Below are 15685 nucleotides of genomic sequence, written 5' to 3' on the forward strand. Positions count from 1 at the left end.
AGAAATGACATCACAAAGAGGTAAAAATGGGTATCAATCGAAAGCTCTCGTTTACCCAGACACAGTCCTGCAGGAAAATTCCACTTTTTCCCCATAGGAAAGTTTTTACGGGAAAATCAAAATTTCGGGTCAATGGGGGGTCCCCCCCGATTTCGTTCAAAATCGGCACACAGGTGCCCCACCACCAGCCGAGAAACTTTCCCCAAAACGGTCCCCGTTGCATTGACGTTTAAGGCCCTTAAAGCCCCGTAAACTCGTAAAAAATCCGTAAATTCGCCCTTGTACGGCCAAAAACGGGGCGCTAGGGTAAAAATGGGTATCAATCGAAAGCTCTCGTTTACCCGGACACAGTCCTGCAGGAAAATTCCACTTTTTCCCCATAGGAAAGTTTTTACGGGAAAATCAAAATTTCGGGTCAATGGGGGGTCCCCCCGATTTCGTTCAAAATCGGCACACAGGTGCCCCACCACCAGCCGAGAAACTTTCCCCAAAACGGTCCCCGTTGCATTGACGTTTAAGGCCCGTAAAGCCCCCTAGACTCGTAAAATATCCGTAAAATCGCCTTTGTACGGACAAAAAAGTGGTGCTATGGTAAAAATGGGTATCAATCGAAAGCTCTCGTTTACCCAGATACAGTCCTGCAGGAAAATTCCACTTTTTCCCCATAGGAAAGTTTTTACGGGAAAATCAAAATTTCGGGTCAATGGGGGGTCCCCCCCGATTTCGTTCAAAATCGGCACACAGGTGCCCCACCACCAGCCGAGAAACTTTCCCCAAAACGGTCCCCGTTGCATTGACGTTTAAGGCCCTTAAAGCCCCGTAAACTCGTAAAAAAATCCGTAAATTCGCCCTTGTACGGCCAAAAACGGGGCGCTAGGGTAAAAATGGGTATCAATCGAAAGCTCTCGTTTACCCGGACACAGTCCTGCAGGAAAATTCCACTTTTTCCCCATAGGAAAGTTTTTACGGGAAAATCAAAATTTCGGGTCAATGGGGGGGTCCCCCCGATTTCGTTCAAAATCGGCACACAGGTGCCCCACCACCAGCCGAGAAACTTTCCCCAAAACGGTCCCCGTTGCATTGACGTTTAAGGCCCGTAAAGCCCCCTAGACTCGTAAAATATCCGTAAAATCGCCTTTGTACGGACAAAAAAGTGGTGCTATGGTAAAAATGGGTATCAATCGAAAGCTCTCGTTTACCCAGATACAGTCCTGCAGGAAAATTCCACTTTTTCCCCATAGGAAAGTTTTTACGGGAAAATCAAAATTTCGGGTCAATGGGGGGTCCCCCCCGATTTCGTTCAAAATCGGCACACAGGTGCCCCACCACCAGCCGAGAAACTTTCCCCAAAACGGTCCCCGTTGCATTGACGTTTAAGGCCCATAAAGCCCCGTAAACTCGTAAAAAATCCGTAAATTCGCCCTTGTACGGCCAAAAAAAGTGGTGCTATGGTAAAAATGGGTATCAATCGAAAGCTCTCGTTTACCCAGACACAGTCCTGCAGGAAAATTCTACTTTTTCCCCATAGGAAAGTTTTCACGGAAAAATCAAAATTTTGGGTCAATGGGGGGTCCCCCCCGATTTCGTTCAAAATCGGCACACAGGTGCCCCACCACCAGCCGAGAAACTTTCCCCAAAACGGTCCCCGTTGCATTGACGTTTAAGGCCCGTAAAGCCCCCTAGACTCGTAAAATATCCGTAAAATCGCCTTTGTACGGACAAAAAAGTGGTGCTATGGTAAAAATGGGTATCAATCGAAAGCTCTCGTTTACCCAGATACAGTCCTGCAGGAAAATTCCACTTTTTCCCCATAGGAAAGTTTTTACGGGAAAATCAAAACTTTGGGTCAATGGGGGGTCCCCCCCGATTTCGTTCAAAATCGGCACACAGGTGCCCCACCACCAGCCGAGAAACTTTCCCCAAAACGGTCCCCGTTGCATTGACGTTTAAGGCCCTTAAAGCCCCGTAAACTCGTAAAAAATCCGTAAATTCGCCCTTGTACGGCCAAAAACGGGGCGCTAGGGTAAAAATGGGTATCAATCGAAAGCTCTCGTTTACCCAGACACAGTCCTGCAGGAAAAGTTCACTTTTTCCCCATAGGAAAGTTTTTACGGGAAAATCAAAATTTCGGGTCAATGGGGGGTCCCCCCGATTTCGTTCAAAATCGGCACACAGGTGCCCCACCACCAGCCGAGAAACTTTCCCCAAAACGGTCCCCGTTGCATTGATGTTTAAGGCCCGTAAAGCCCCCTAAACTCGTAAAATATCCGTAAAATCGCCTTTGTATGGACAAAAAAGTGGTGCTATGGTAAAAATGGGTATCAATCGAAAGCTCTCGTTTACCCAGATACAGTCCTGCAGGAAAATTCCACTTTTTCCCCATAGGAAAGTTTTTACGGGAAAATCAAAATTTTGGGTCAATGGGGGGGGTCCCCCCCGATTTCGTTCAAAATCGGCACACAGGTGCCCCACCACCAGCCGAGAAACTTTCCCCAAAACGGTCCCCGTTGCATTGACGTTTAAGGCCCTTAAAGCCCCGTAAACTCGTAAAAAATCCGTAAATTCGCCCTTGTACGGCCAAAAAAGTGGTGCTATGGTAAAAATGGGTATCAATCGAAAGCTCTCGTTTACCCAGACACAGTCCTGCAGGAAAATTCCACTTTTTCCCCATAGGAAAGTTTTTACGGAAAAATCAAAATTTTGGGTCAATGGGGGGTCCCCCCCGATTTCGTTCAAAATCGGCACACAGGTGCCCCACCACCAGCCGAGAAACTTTCCCCAAAACGGTCCCCGTTGCATTGACGTTTAAGGCCCTTAAAGCCCCGTAAACTCGTAAAAAATCCGTAAATTCGCCCTTGTACGGCCAAAAACGGGGCGCTAGGGTAAAAATGGGTATCAATCGAAAGCTCTCGTTTACCCGGACACAGTCCTGCAGGAAAATTCCACTTTTTCCCCATAGGAAAGTTTTTACGGGAAAATCAAAATTTCGGGTCAATGGGGGGTCCCCCCCGATTTCGTTCAAAATCGGCACACAGGTGCCCCACCACCAGCCGAGAAACTTTCCCCAAAACGGTCCCCGTTGCATTGACGTTTAAGGCCCGTAAAGCCCCCTAGACTCGTAAAATATCCGTAAAATCGCCTTTGTACGGACAAAAAAGTGGTGCTATGGTAAAAATGGGTATCAATCGAAAGCTCTCGTTTACCCAGATACAGTCCTGCAGGAAAATTCTACTTTTTCCCCATAGGAAAGTTTTTACGGGAAAATCAAAATTTCGGGTCAATGGGGGGTCCCCCCCGATTTCGTTCAAAATCGGCACACAGGTGCCCCACCACCAGCCGAGAAACTTTCCCCAAAACGGTCCCCGTTGCATTGACGTTTAAGGCCCTTAAAGCCCCGTAAACTCGTAAAAAATCCGTAAATTCGCCCTTGTACGGCCAAAAACGGGGCGCTAGGGTAAAAATGGGTATCAATCGAAAGCTCTCGTTTACCCGGACACAGTCCTGCAGGAAAATTCTACTTTTTCCCCATAGGAAAGTTTTTGCGGGAAAATCAAAATTTCGGGTCAATGGGGGGGTCCCCCCCGATTTCGTTCAAAATCGGCACACAGGTGCCCCACCACCAGCCGAGAAACTTTCCCCAAAACGGTCCCCGTTGCATTGACGTTTAAGGCCCGTAAAGCCCCCTAGACTCGTAAAATATCCGTAAAATCGCCTTTGTACGGACAAAAAAGTGGTGCTATGGTAAAAATGGGTATCAATCGAAAGCTCTCGTTTACCCAGATACAGTCCTGCAGGAAAATTCCACTTTTTCCCCATAGGAAAGTTTTTACGGGAAAATCAAAATTTTGGGTCAATGGGGGTCCCCCCCGATTTCGTTCAAAATCGGGGGGACCCCCCATTGACCCGAAATTTTGATTTTCCCGTAAAAACTTTCCTATGGGGAAAAAGTGGAATTTTCCTGCAGGACTGTGTCTGGGTAAACGAGAGCTTTCGATTGATACCCATTTTTACCCTAGCGCCCCGTTTTTGGCCGTACAAGGGCGAATTTACGGATTTTTTACGAGTTTACGGGGCTTTAAGGGCCTTAAACGTCAATGCAACGGGGACCGTTTTGGGGAAAGTTTCTCGGCTGGTGGTGGGGCACCTGTGTGCCGATTTTGAACGAAATCGGGGGGGACCCCCCATTGACCCGAAATTTTGATTTTACCGTAAAAACTTTCCTATGGGGAAAAAGTGGACTTTTCCTGCAGGACTGTGTCTGGGTAAACGAGAGCTTTCGATTAATACCCATTTTTACCCTAGCGCCCCGTTTTTGGCCGTACAAGGGCGAATTTACGGATTTTTTACGAGTTTACGGGGCTTTAAGGGCCTTAAACGTCAATGCAACGGGGACCGTTTTGGGGAAAGTTTCTCGGCTGGTGGTGGGGCACCTGTGTGCCGATTTTGAACGAAATCGGGGGGGACCCCCCATTGAACCAAAATTTTGATTTTCCCGTAAAAACTTTCCTATGAGGAAAAAGTGAAATTTTCCTGCAGGACTGTATCTGGGTAAACGAGAGCTTTCGATTGATACCCATTTTTACCATAGCACCACTTTTTTGTCCGTACAAAGGCGATTTTACGGATATTTTACGAGTCTAGGGGGCTTTACGGGCCTTAAACGTCAATGCAACGGGGACCGTTTTGGGGAAAGTTTCTCGGCTGGTGGTGGGGCACCTGTGTGCCGATTTTGAACGAAATCGGGGGGGACCCCCCATTGACCCAAAATTTTGATTTTTCCGTAAAAACTTTCCTATGGGGAAAAAGTGGAATTTTCCTGCAGGACTGTGTCTGGGTAAACGAGAGCTTTCGATTGATACCCATTTTTACCCTAGCGCCCCGTTTTTGGCCGTACAAGGGCGAATTTACGGATTTTTTACGAGTTTACGGGGCTTTAAGGGCCTTAAACGTCAATGCAACGGGGACCGTTTTGGGGAAAGTTTCTCGGCTGGTGGTGGGGCACCTGTGTGCCGATTTTGAACGAAATCGGGGGGGACCCCCCATTGACCCGAAATTTTGATTTTCCCGTAAAAACTTTCCTATGGGGAAAAAGTGGAATTTTCCTGCAGGACTGTGTCTGGGTAAACGAGAGCTTTCGATTGATACCCATTTTTACCTCTTTGTGACGTCATTTCTAGGGGAAAACGGGTCATAAAGGTTTCCCTCTACCGGGGCCTTTTTTCCCCCTACCGAATCTGTGCTGTGCTGAATCTGTGCTGAATCTGTGCCAACTTCCGTTACATTTCTCTTTATAAGATTGCGTGAATAGGGTGCCGTAAATAGAGTGGGGTGGAATGATAGTACGCCATTTGGTAGCACAACCTTTATAAGATTGGGCCCATGTGTCCCATGTATGACAATTAAACTGTGTGCTCCTTTGTTTGAAGATATTTAATCAACATGTATTTTCCAGGGATAAAATCACCCTCAAATCCATAAAAATAAACATGTTTATTCATTATATGGTCTTATTTTTCAAATCCATACGAGATCGTGGAGGCGATTTTAGCATCTGGGCCCAATCATACCAATGCCAAACCTATCTATACATGCTATAATATGGGTGTTTCAGTGTTCACCCCGTCCGGACGTCTCACAAACATCCTTCATGATTTCTAAGTAAATATTTAAAACAATCAAATACCGTAAACTTGTCAAACAAGTATCAGCACTCACAATGCATATTTTACCACTTTCTGTCTGGCACAGACAGCTACGGAGCATGCTGTCTTCATGCGTCTCACTCAATCTGACTTCTGAACTGAATGCCTTTTTCTTGATATGTTATGGTTTTGAGATGTAGACGGGTTTCTTCAATATTTTGAGTAATTCCTTTTGTTATCGTGCTCGTAAAAAGCAGCAAATAAGGCTATAGCTTGAGCTTGCCGGGTGCATGTACCGTACCCAAAGTTTAAACTTTACGAGCTGCATTTCAATTGCATTATTCCAATGTCTTAGAAACAACAGCGGAGCTATCACTAGGTCGTTACTTCAATAATGTTATCTCAAAATTGTTGCAATATCTTAACAGCAATTAAATAGAAATGATGAGCAGCGAAACGAAGTTGAAATCTAATCCACTCGATTTTCTCAGCGCGAGAATGTCCTCGCGGAAGTTTACTAGGCCAGTAATCCGCTTTTCAGAAGAATCCTTTAGGCAGGCTTTAGTTTTTCATAGTTTGCTATCACGTTTTCCACAAATAACTTATCCTTCACACATATGTATGGCTCTAAAACAAAAAAAAACGCCCGACAAAACTTTAAATAGAGAGCTATACTTGTTCACAAGCAATACGCACAATTTCCGATAGCGAAGGTGACAAGAATTGACCAATCACGTTGCGTGTTTTCTGCTGGCGCTGAATTGTACCGTGGGCAAAATGCTGTGAATAGAAATGCCGTGGCACGGCATTGGTGAGATTGGGTAAATGGAGTGCCGTGGATCAGCCGCCGTGGTAGGCATCCACGGCATCTGCATCCACGGCATTGGTAAGATTGGGCCCTGGTTAGAAATTCAGTGACAACAGTATTAGCGCTCTCCAAAGGAGAAGGTTATCTGTGGATGGCGCCCAACCATTCATCATCCAGCGAGGATTATATATTACTGACCGGGCCGACGAAATTATTTGGAAACGAGGTTTGCAAAATTGACGTAGGCCCGAGTGCGAAGCACGAGGGCCGGAGTCAATTTTGCAAACCGAGTTTCCAAATAATTTCGTACGGCTGAGGTCAGTAAGATTTTTCCTACATGCCGCATACCTGCTAAGTAGTTTCGACAGGTTTTGGTGACACTTTTATACAATTGTTTTGTCCATAATTTCCTAACAGTGATTGCGCTACTGCTGTGGATAAAGCTTTAAAGGAAATTTATAGAAGAAAATGCATCAAAGCATCTTACTTCAAAAAGAATCGCGTCTGAAAATATCAACTCAGAATGGCACAACTGGATATCCAAGAAACATAGGTAATGCATGAATAATTTGCCACGACATAAGAACAAGAAGAAGGTATAATATTCCTAGTGAATAAACGTCAATTTTCCAGTGCTCTTGCAAGATCTTTATTTATGTAATCGTACTTTGTTGATGCCCTATGGCTAAACTTTCGTGAAATACATGACCTATATTTTTCATATTTTACATGTTTGTTTCGAGGAAAGGACTACAACTGTCAAATGATAACGCAATAAATTAGGCCCAAGGTAGGTATCAGTGGACATATCAAACGAAGATAAGACAACAAGCGATAACAGATTTCGATAAATAGGCGCATATTTTACCATAATTTCGGCTTTGTAACCAATACAAAATATTTCAAAACCCTTGATAAGCAGAGCAGATATTTTTTACCAAAAAATGTTAGTTATCTATTTTTACGCGGCAACATGCAATAATGATGTCAATTATACATTCCCTGTCAATTATACCTCTGGGCTAATGCGATAAACTGTAGTTTAGAGGTCATTGCCCTGGGCAGTAAACCCGGGCAGTAAACTTTTGTTTCCTGCCCGGCCTATCAAATAACATGGCATTTTGACACGGACAGTTTCTTGGTCATAGTTTTACTGCCCGGCTCGTGCTGTGCTTAAGACATACCCCGGCATGTAGGAAAGCCTTTTACCTACTGCATGTCAGAATCATAGAGATCTTATATACATAGAGATGACATGCTCTTAAAATCGTGGCGATTCAGTGGGTCTTTTTAAGCAACTTATTTTCAGCCAGTAGCGTGCCAATATGGCTGAGGCATTGTTAGTCTGAAGAAATCAATACGGAGCGAGCGAAGCGAGCGTAGTCTTTCGTAGATTAACGGAAATGTCTGAGTATAAGCGGCCGGCCGGCCGTGGTTACGCTTTTGCGAGGCTTATATCTCAACAACCACTTGACCGATTTACATGCGATAATTTTTGTAGGGTAGCTTCATTCCTTCTACCAAGTATTGGACCATTCTCGATGCATGTGGGTGACCGCTTATGCACGTGCCACGTGCAAAACGAAAAGGTGTCAGTTTTGTAATTGTTGCAATATCTTGGTAACTACTTGGCCGATTGCGCTGAAACTTGGTATGTAGGTAGGCACCCACTAGGCAATGCATATCCATGTGCCACAGTTGGGGTGCTGCTGCACGTGCGCACGTGCAGGGGTCGATTCCAGATCTCGAGAACGGCTGAACCGATTGTGCTGAAATTTGGTACATGGTTAGGGACCAGTTAGTAGGGTGCCGTGCAAAAGTCAGTTGGGACCCATTTTGCACGTGCGCACGCGCAGGGTGCCGCTTCCAGATCTCGAGAACGGCTAGGCCGATTGCGCTCAAATTTGGCACATCGCTAGGGACCGGTTAGTAGGGTGCAGTGCACAAGTTAGTTGGAGGTGTCCCTTGCAATTTCGCTTGTCCAAGGCCCACCCTCTCGCTCGCTCCGTTGGTCGCCCCAAAAGGCTTTTTAATGGTTAAAAATATTGCTGTTCTTTCCTGGCTGATTTCATTCCTGAGGTAAGCAATGAAATTTGTAGCATGATTTCATTTTGTGTTTTTATTGAATTCCTTAAAAGCTCGCCTAAAAACATTCTCTCTCATTCAGGCTCTCATCAACCCGGCAGGCGGTGGACCTCCCGGCCACCTTCCGCGCGGTGGGGGAGGGGGGCATTTTTTGCCCCCCCCTCCCGTATCTCCGAAACTACTGGACGGATCCGTAACATTCAAACGATGTTCGATAGCCCTGTCAAATTCATTGACGGAACTCCAATTTCATTGACCTCGGGGTCACCGATGACGTCACAGGTCAGGTCAAAGATAAAATGTTTCGCCGTTCACAGGTCTTCTAGGGAATGCGCTATAACAAAGAGTAAAACGCATTTTGTCGAAAATCAGCAATAGGGCTTACGTTGCCTAGTATATATGTTGCTATTAGAGGTCACTGATCCATGTCAGGTCACAGGTCAGGTCACCAAGGGTCAGCACATGAACCAACTTTACTAGGGTTGTGCGATGTATGTTTTATGGCCCCCTGACATGGTCCCCCCCAAAAAGGTCACAGGTCTAATGTCATTTGGGCGAGGTTCATGGAATTTTCAGGGTAGGTTTCTTGAGATTTGGTCAAGTTTGGCGCTTTCGGTCAACCTTCGTGAAAACAGCTGTTCTGAACCTTTCTGAGCACGGTGCAAGCTCAAGTATACATATGTTGCATGTTCCCATTCAATGATACATTAACCCTCGCCGGACCTATTGGTTTTCTACGTACGCGCCGGCCGAGGGGGGGGGGGTACGATTTCCCTCGCCGTTTCGCCCCTGATGAAGCTAGAGCGTCGCGGAAAAAGCAAGCGTGTGCGCCGTTACGAGACGCAGCGACTGGTACCCGATTTTAAGGTTTCAGGTCAACCGGTGCCTTCTGAGGTCAGGGCAAGTGACCAAGAGCAAGGGTTCAGTTTTCATAACTTCGCAAAAAACGGTCGGAGAGCCGCGATTTTGGCATCATAGTGTTCGCCTCGCTCAGGCGCGTCGAATGGTATACTTTTTGTTCGGGTGAGGTCAACTTGAGGTGTTGACCTCGGGTCAAGGGCAGGTCAGCGCCCCCAGATCACGAAGCTGGTTAAAAGAGGTCATGTTACATATTACTCGAATCGGCAGGTCTTCCTGAGTTTATTGGTGGCTTTCCCGACTCGCTAACTCAATTGGATGGGGAGTTATTGATGAAAAACTCTAATGACCCAAGTGACCATAAATGACGTCACACAATGTCAACAATGCAAAAGTGAAGCAAACTTGCAAAGTGATTTCTTGCAAGGCGTGCAATAAATCACGATTCCATGTGCTTGAGACAGTTTGAGATAGTTCTCGGCGCTAAAATAGCAGTTTTCATTTTTCCCCATTGACTTATACCTAATGGTGAGGTCACATGGCCGACCTGACCTCATGTGATTTTTAGGGAAAATCCGAGATATACAAGTTGTGAGACCTCTGGAGGATACTACATCCTGTAAGTTTCATCTCCCTGTGAAAGTTCCTCTGGCACTGACGGCGTTGCGAAGTTGCGACATCTGAGGACTGTGCAGAGGTTCACTTATGACGTCACAGATCAGTGACCTGACCTGACCTGAAAATGCGGTTGGTGTCAGAAGATGCGGCTTGGATTAAAGGTCAGGTATGCCAAGTTTCAGCTCTCTATCGCCGGCGTGTTCGGAGCTATCGTGAAAACCCCTAGGGGGGGGGGGCGGCACCCGCCCCCCCCCCGTCGGCCGGCGAGGGTTAATGATACATGTAGTACCTGATACGAGCATAAGGTTAAAACATGCCTAATTTTATTTCAATAATAACGCTCGAAAGCGTCACAGCTAGACAAAAAAGAAAAGCTGCACTTAAAAATAAGCGGGTGTGAACACAATCTCCTTGACCGAATCCTTACAAAATGCAAGTCACGGGCCATGGCACCCCAGAAAACCTTGCTTAAAAAGACCCACTGAATCGCCACGAAATCCAGTGCTTTAACATAGGCGTGTCATCTCTATGTATATAAGATCTCTATGGTCAGAATATGCATTGGATACAAATTCCTATAATTCGATGGAACAATGGTTCCGGTCGTGAGTATAGGAACACTATAGCGCGTACCTAATTTGCCGAACCTATACCATTAGCTACGGATAGGCACCGCGTCGCTTGCCGACTGGCCTGGCCAGCTCCCCAGTCGTTGACTTGCGCTGGTAACTGGATTCCGAACCGGTCGCCGCGAGCGACAGATCCTATTTCACAGTTCACACTCGGTTGCTCGAGGCCGGTCCGCTGCGGCGGTCCGGTCTCCCTGCCCGGACCACCGTCTGTATCAGCGGCGGGCTGCCCGGCCAGGACCTGTCCCGAGTCTAGGGCTCACACCAGTAGTGACTAGTGACGGGTCCTAATCGTGAGAGGAGATGCATCACTGCGTCACTGATTCACTGCACCTCACTATGGGACGCCACATTATTCAACAGCTCCCCAATCAGGTGTAGTGACCACCAAGGCCCTAAATGTGACCACTCTCCGTTCTCCCTCCATTTTCCCTGGCCCCAAAGCTGGTTTCTGACGCCACCCTCCCACCCAGACTAGGCATATGTTGCCATCGCCGTCCTGTCAAATGCTTGGCAGATCTTCCTCTTTAGCTTACACCAGGATAAGAGTCTTTATGATCCCTGCACTCCACTGTTTCATAACATTATCTAGGTGTATGTCAGCAAAGCGTTGATCAGTGAGATACCCAGATATCATATACGCACATAACGTAAGCACATTCGGTGCGTTTTATGCTTATCGTGGTGAAACATAGGGACTAATAAGAAGCAATTTACAGCAATTACAGCAATTTTGTAGGTCTTAACCGTTCGACATGCAGCCAGCTTTAAATCGAATGTAGCTAGACAGGCTTCACCCTTTATAGAAACACGTTTTCATGACCATTTATTTACCACCATTTAATAGTAGTGTAAATTGTATTATTTATTATATTGAGTTAGATATTTTTATTGCACCGTTGATATAATATCAGTGGCTGCTTCGCCGACCCTGATATAACTGCATGCAATATTCACCAGTTAACCGAACCATAAAGAAAAGGGCAGCTGCCTAATAGTGCTACCTGGTGTGGCATGCTGATTAAATAACATTTTTCCTAGCGCAGATGTTTGTGAATGTCGTGTTACCTACGGTGGTCATTCGTTATTGAATGTCACAAAACATCTCTCAATTATCAGTGGTATGACAGCTCAAGGTTACGTTCACTGAGTTTGATAATAATTTTAGGTACTCATTGATGAAAATACACAACGTTTTCGCAGAGAGCCGAGGGCATTCTGACAGCGAGGAGTCGTCTGTCCCCTTCGCAAGGTACGTGCGATTCGAACATGTGCCGCGGGGATAACCAGCTTGTGGTTTACCGGGTCGTGCGTCATCCTTTATCACTATTCTTTCTGTCTGTCTGTCTGTTTCTGTTTGTCTGTCTTTGTCTCTGTCTCTGTCTCTGTCTGTCTGTCTGTCTGTCTGTCTGTCTGTCTGTCTGTCTGTCTGTCTGTCTGTCTGTCTGTCTGTCTGTCTGTCTGTCTGTCTGTCTGTCTGTCTGTCTGTCTGTCTGTCTGTCTGTCTGACTGTCTCTCTCTCTCTCTCTCTCTCTCTCTCTCTCTCTCTCTCTCTCTCTCTCTCTCTCTCTCTCTCTCTCTCTCTCTCTCTCTCTCTCTCTCTCTCTCTCTCTCTCTCTCTCTCTCTCTCTCTCTCTCTCTCTCTCTCTCTCTCTCTCTCTCTCTCTCTCTCTCTCTCTTTCTCTCTCTCTCTCTCTCTCTCTCTCTCTCTCTCTCTCTCTCTCTCTCTCTCTCTCTCTCTCTCTCTCTCTCTCTCTCTCTCTCCTCTTTCTCTCAATTCTTTTTATAGGATATAAAGTATAATGGCTTTAATAAGAAAATCGATTTTCAAATATATTATGTATATGTAAGGGCAAGCAAATATCTAAAACATATTAAGATGGTTTGTAACATTTGCTTTCACAACATTTCTTGCAGATGGCGTAAAGACCACGGTGCTTGAAGATGCTAGGGTCATTGCAAACGAGATCGAAAACGCGGCACTAAATGTGTACGAACATCTGGGTCGACATCTTATAGAACACAAGGGCATCCGTGCACGAAGAAGTGCTGAAAAAGCGCCCAAGAGATTCGGCTTTTCCTTCGGGACTGCCGTCAGTGCAACGAATGATGCCAAGAAGCGAGAGGTCGCCTCGGCAAAGACAACCACTACGACAACAAAACGGCCACCTCCGTTCTGGAAACAGCGAACCTCGACAACGCCACGGCCGTCGCCGTTCGCGAAACAGCAAACTACAACAACCACAACAAAACGACCACTTCCGTTTTGGAAACGGACGACTTCAACAACAGCACGGCCATCGCCGTTTGGCAAACAACAAACCACGACAACGGAGCGACCGGTGCCGTTCTGGAAACGACGAACATCCACAACGGAACGTCCGACGACGACTACGACCGTCCCAACTACGAGGCGAACCTTTCCAAAGTGGAAGCCTCCCTCCACTTCCGCGAAGCCAAAGACCGAGCCAACTAAAAGGACGGTCTTCAAGTGGAGCCGAGCTTCTCCAATCAGCAGGCAGTCAACCACCACAAAACGGCCACTGCCAAAGTGGCCACAGCGAACTTCAACTACGAAACGTCCAACAACCACGTCCACGCCGACCACAACCACATCGAGACCAACCACAACCCGACGAACGACGACAAAACGGCCAACAACACGGAGACTGTTCACCAAACGACCAGCCATAAGGCGCCTGACAACGACACGGCCAGCAACGCTGACAACCACGCAGCGACCGAGAACAACACGGACCACGACCAAACGTCCTGCCAAGAGACGAACGACAACCCAACGGCCAACGGTAACTACCAAACGGCCAATAGTAACCACCAGACGACCTACCAAAAGGCGGACGACTACCCAACGGCCAGCGGTGACCACCAAACGGCCAGCGGTAACCACTAAACGGCCCACGCCGACGACGAAGCGTCGGGCGCTGTTCTCTGCCAGGGGCGCGCAGAACACCCGGACGACCCGGCGCCCGTTCCGCTTCACCGTCCGGCCCACCACCGTCTCGCCGCGCACCACGCCGAGGCGGAGGACCCCCTCGGCGCCGAAGAGCGAGTCCGTTCCGGAGGCGGCTGACCCGCTGACCTCGCTGCTGATGCGGATCGCCTCGCTGGAGCCGCGCCGCACCGCGCAGGGGTCGCGGCGCACCGTCGGCAGCCCGTCCGTGCTGCTGGCGATCGCCGCTCTGGCCACCCCGAACGGGCCCGCCGTCCGACTGAAACCCGACCAGAAGGGCTTCCAGCTGAGCCTGAGGCACCCGCCGGAGGGGGCCTGCGCCCCCTGCATGCCCACCTTCCTGGTGGACCTGGAGAAGTGCCACCCGTGTGTGGTGATCCGCTGAGGCGGGACGGGGCGCGGGGCGAGTGAAAGGTGCCAAACTGGAGCTGTGTGTGTGTGTGGTTGCTCACATTGGAGTGGTGTGGTCGTGCGTGTGTGCGCGTGTGCTGCATTAGCAGGTGCTTTTGAGATCGACGTTTGTTGGAGAGCATGGCTTTGTTAATCCAGTTACCTGGGTCAACTCAGCCATTTCGCATTGTAGTTCGTATTCGCTCTTCTGGGGCAGCGGTAGCAATTCCTCTAGTGGCTGATTTTTTTTTTTTTTTGAAACCCCGGTTCTTCCTAACATTTAGGTTGTTAACCCGGCAAATGGTCATTAAACGGTAAAGCTCAAAGATATTGCAGCTCAGTTCATAACATTTCCGTTCATTTATATGGCAATTCATTTGTTTATTACGACGCTGGTCAAATTTTAAGACCAACTACTTTGAACGTTAGAAGTTGAAGCATTGAACGGAGGTGCAAGCAGCCTGACTAATATGTAATAAATGGTGAATAACATGCCTGATCATCTGTCAGTTTGCTTGGCTGCGTTGCACGGACGAGACTCGGGGTTTATGCTTCCCGTGCAGGCAGATCAACGCGCCACATTAGCTACATTGGCATTTGGCTGATGGATGAACGTCACAGGGCACTGTTGTGTAACGTGCATCAGCACGTACAGCACAATCCTAGTACCTACTGAAACGTGAGCTAATCGTTGAAATGCAAGAAACGACATGCAAAGATTCATTACTGAGACTAAAATTTAGCTGCTAAATGCAGATTTTAACAAAGAGTAATCAGCGTTATTCTTTCTCCTTTTGTAGTGTCACCTTAGGCCGTGATCAGTATGCAGGACGGTTCGGGCCGTCACTTGGGCAGGACGGTTCTGGCGCAGCATACAGCCATTTCATCCAGTAGTGCATTGAGCATCACGGAATCTCCTCATCCATCATAACCACAGTCGACGACCATCCAAGCGTCCTTGAGAGTCAACGCGTGTCCGGCGTCCGCAGTGTTCCGCAACGCGCGTAAAAACGCCCCGCCCGCTGTGCATTGGGCGGCGTCATACCCGGAGCCCCACGCGGCGTCATACCCGGAGCCCCGCGCGGCGTCATACCCGGAGCCCCGCGCGGCGTCATACACGGAGCCCCGCGCGGCGTCACATTTCTACCCAATGCGCCTGATAAGACAGGAGGATGGCACGGGCTCTGAACGGTCTCGGAACGCGAAGAGGCGAGGTTCGATTCGGGTCTCTAAGCCTGTGGCCACCGGCTAGAGCAGCGGCGCCGCCCGGCACCCGACCGATGCCGTGGTGGCTCGACATTCTGCCCGCATCTGTCTGGGACTTTTTGTCCATCGGCTCCGCATCGGTACCGGTCCGAGCGGCCCCCGCGCCGGTGAGTCGGAACATTCAGTGGGTATAGCGTATATCAGTGGAGGCACGTAAGAGTACGTTCATACATATGTAGGTAGGTGTGGTAAGGCCGCTAACAGGATTAACAGCTGAAGGCGTACTATGCATTCATACAGGAAAAATGTGAAGAAGCACGGCTTCCATTAAAATTAGGTAAAGGCCGCCCTAACAACTATCGCTGCCTATACTAAAGAGATAAGCTTATTTAAGCCGAAGGCGTCGGTAGATAGAATAGACTCATCAGTTAGCAGTGATCAGTTAGCATCAGCACTTATTTCACCAGAATCAGCATGC

General features: G+C 47.9%; 1 protein-coding gene across 3 annotated transcripts in view; it reads left to right on the plus strand.

The window, feature by feature from the left end:
* The window catches only part of LOC122368703 (xaa-Pro aminopeptidase 1-like), a 65940-nt gene that overhangs the window by 15073 nt on the left and 35182 nt on the right, over window positions 1-15685 (plus strand). Inside the window, exons 3-4 of one of the 3 annotated variants that reach the window (XM_043342902.1) lie at window positions 11844-11892; window positions 12558-14498. The exons of the other annotated variants lie outside the window; for them this stretch is intronic. Coding sequence (XP_043198837.1) covers window positions 11844-11892; window positions 12558-13996 — 1488 coding nt within the window. The 3' untranslated portion in view covers window positions 13997-14498. Of the gene's footprint in view, window positions 1-11843; window positions 11893-12557; window positions 14499-15685 lie in introns of those variants that run through there. 3 annotated transcript variants of the gene reach the window in all.

This window comes from Amphibalanus amphitrite, unplaced genomic scaffold, assembly GCF_019059575.1.
Source record: "Amphibalanus amphitrite isolate SeventyFive unplaced genomic scaffold, NRLGWU_Aamphi_draft 000969F_arrow, whole genome shotgun sequence".
Classification (NCBI taxonomy): Eukaryota; Metazoa; Arthropoda; class Thecostraca; order Balanomorpha; family Balanidae; genus Amphibalanus; species Amphibalanus amphitrite.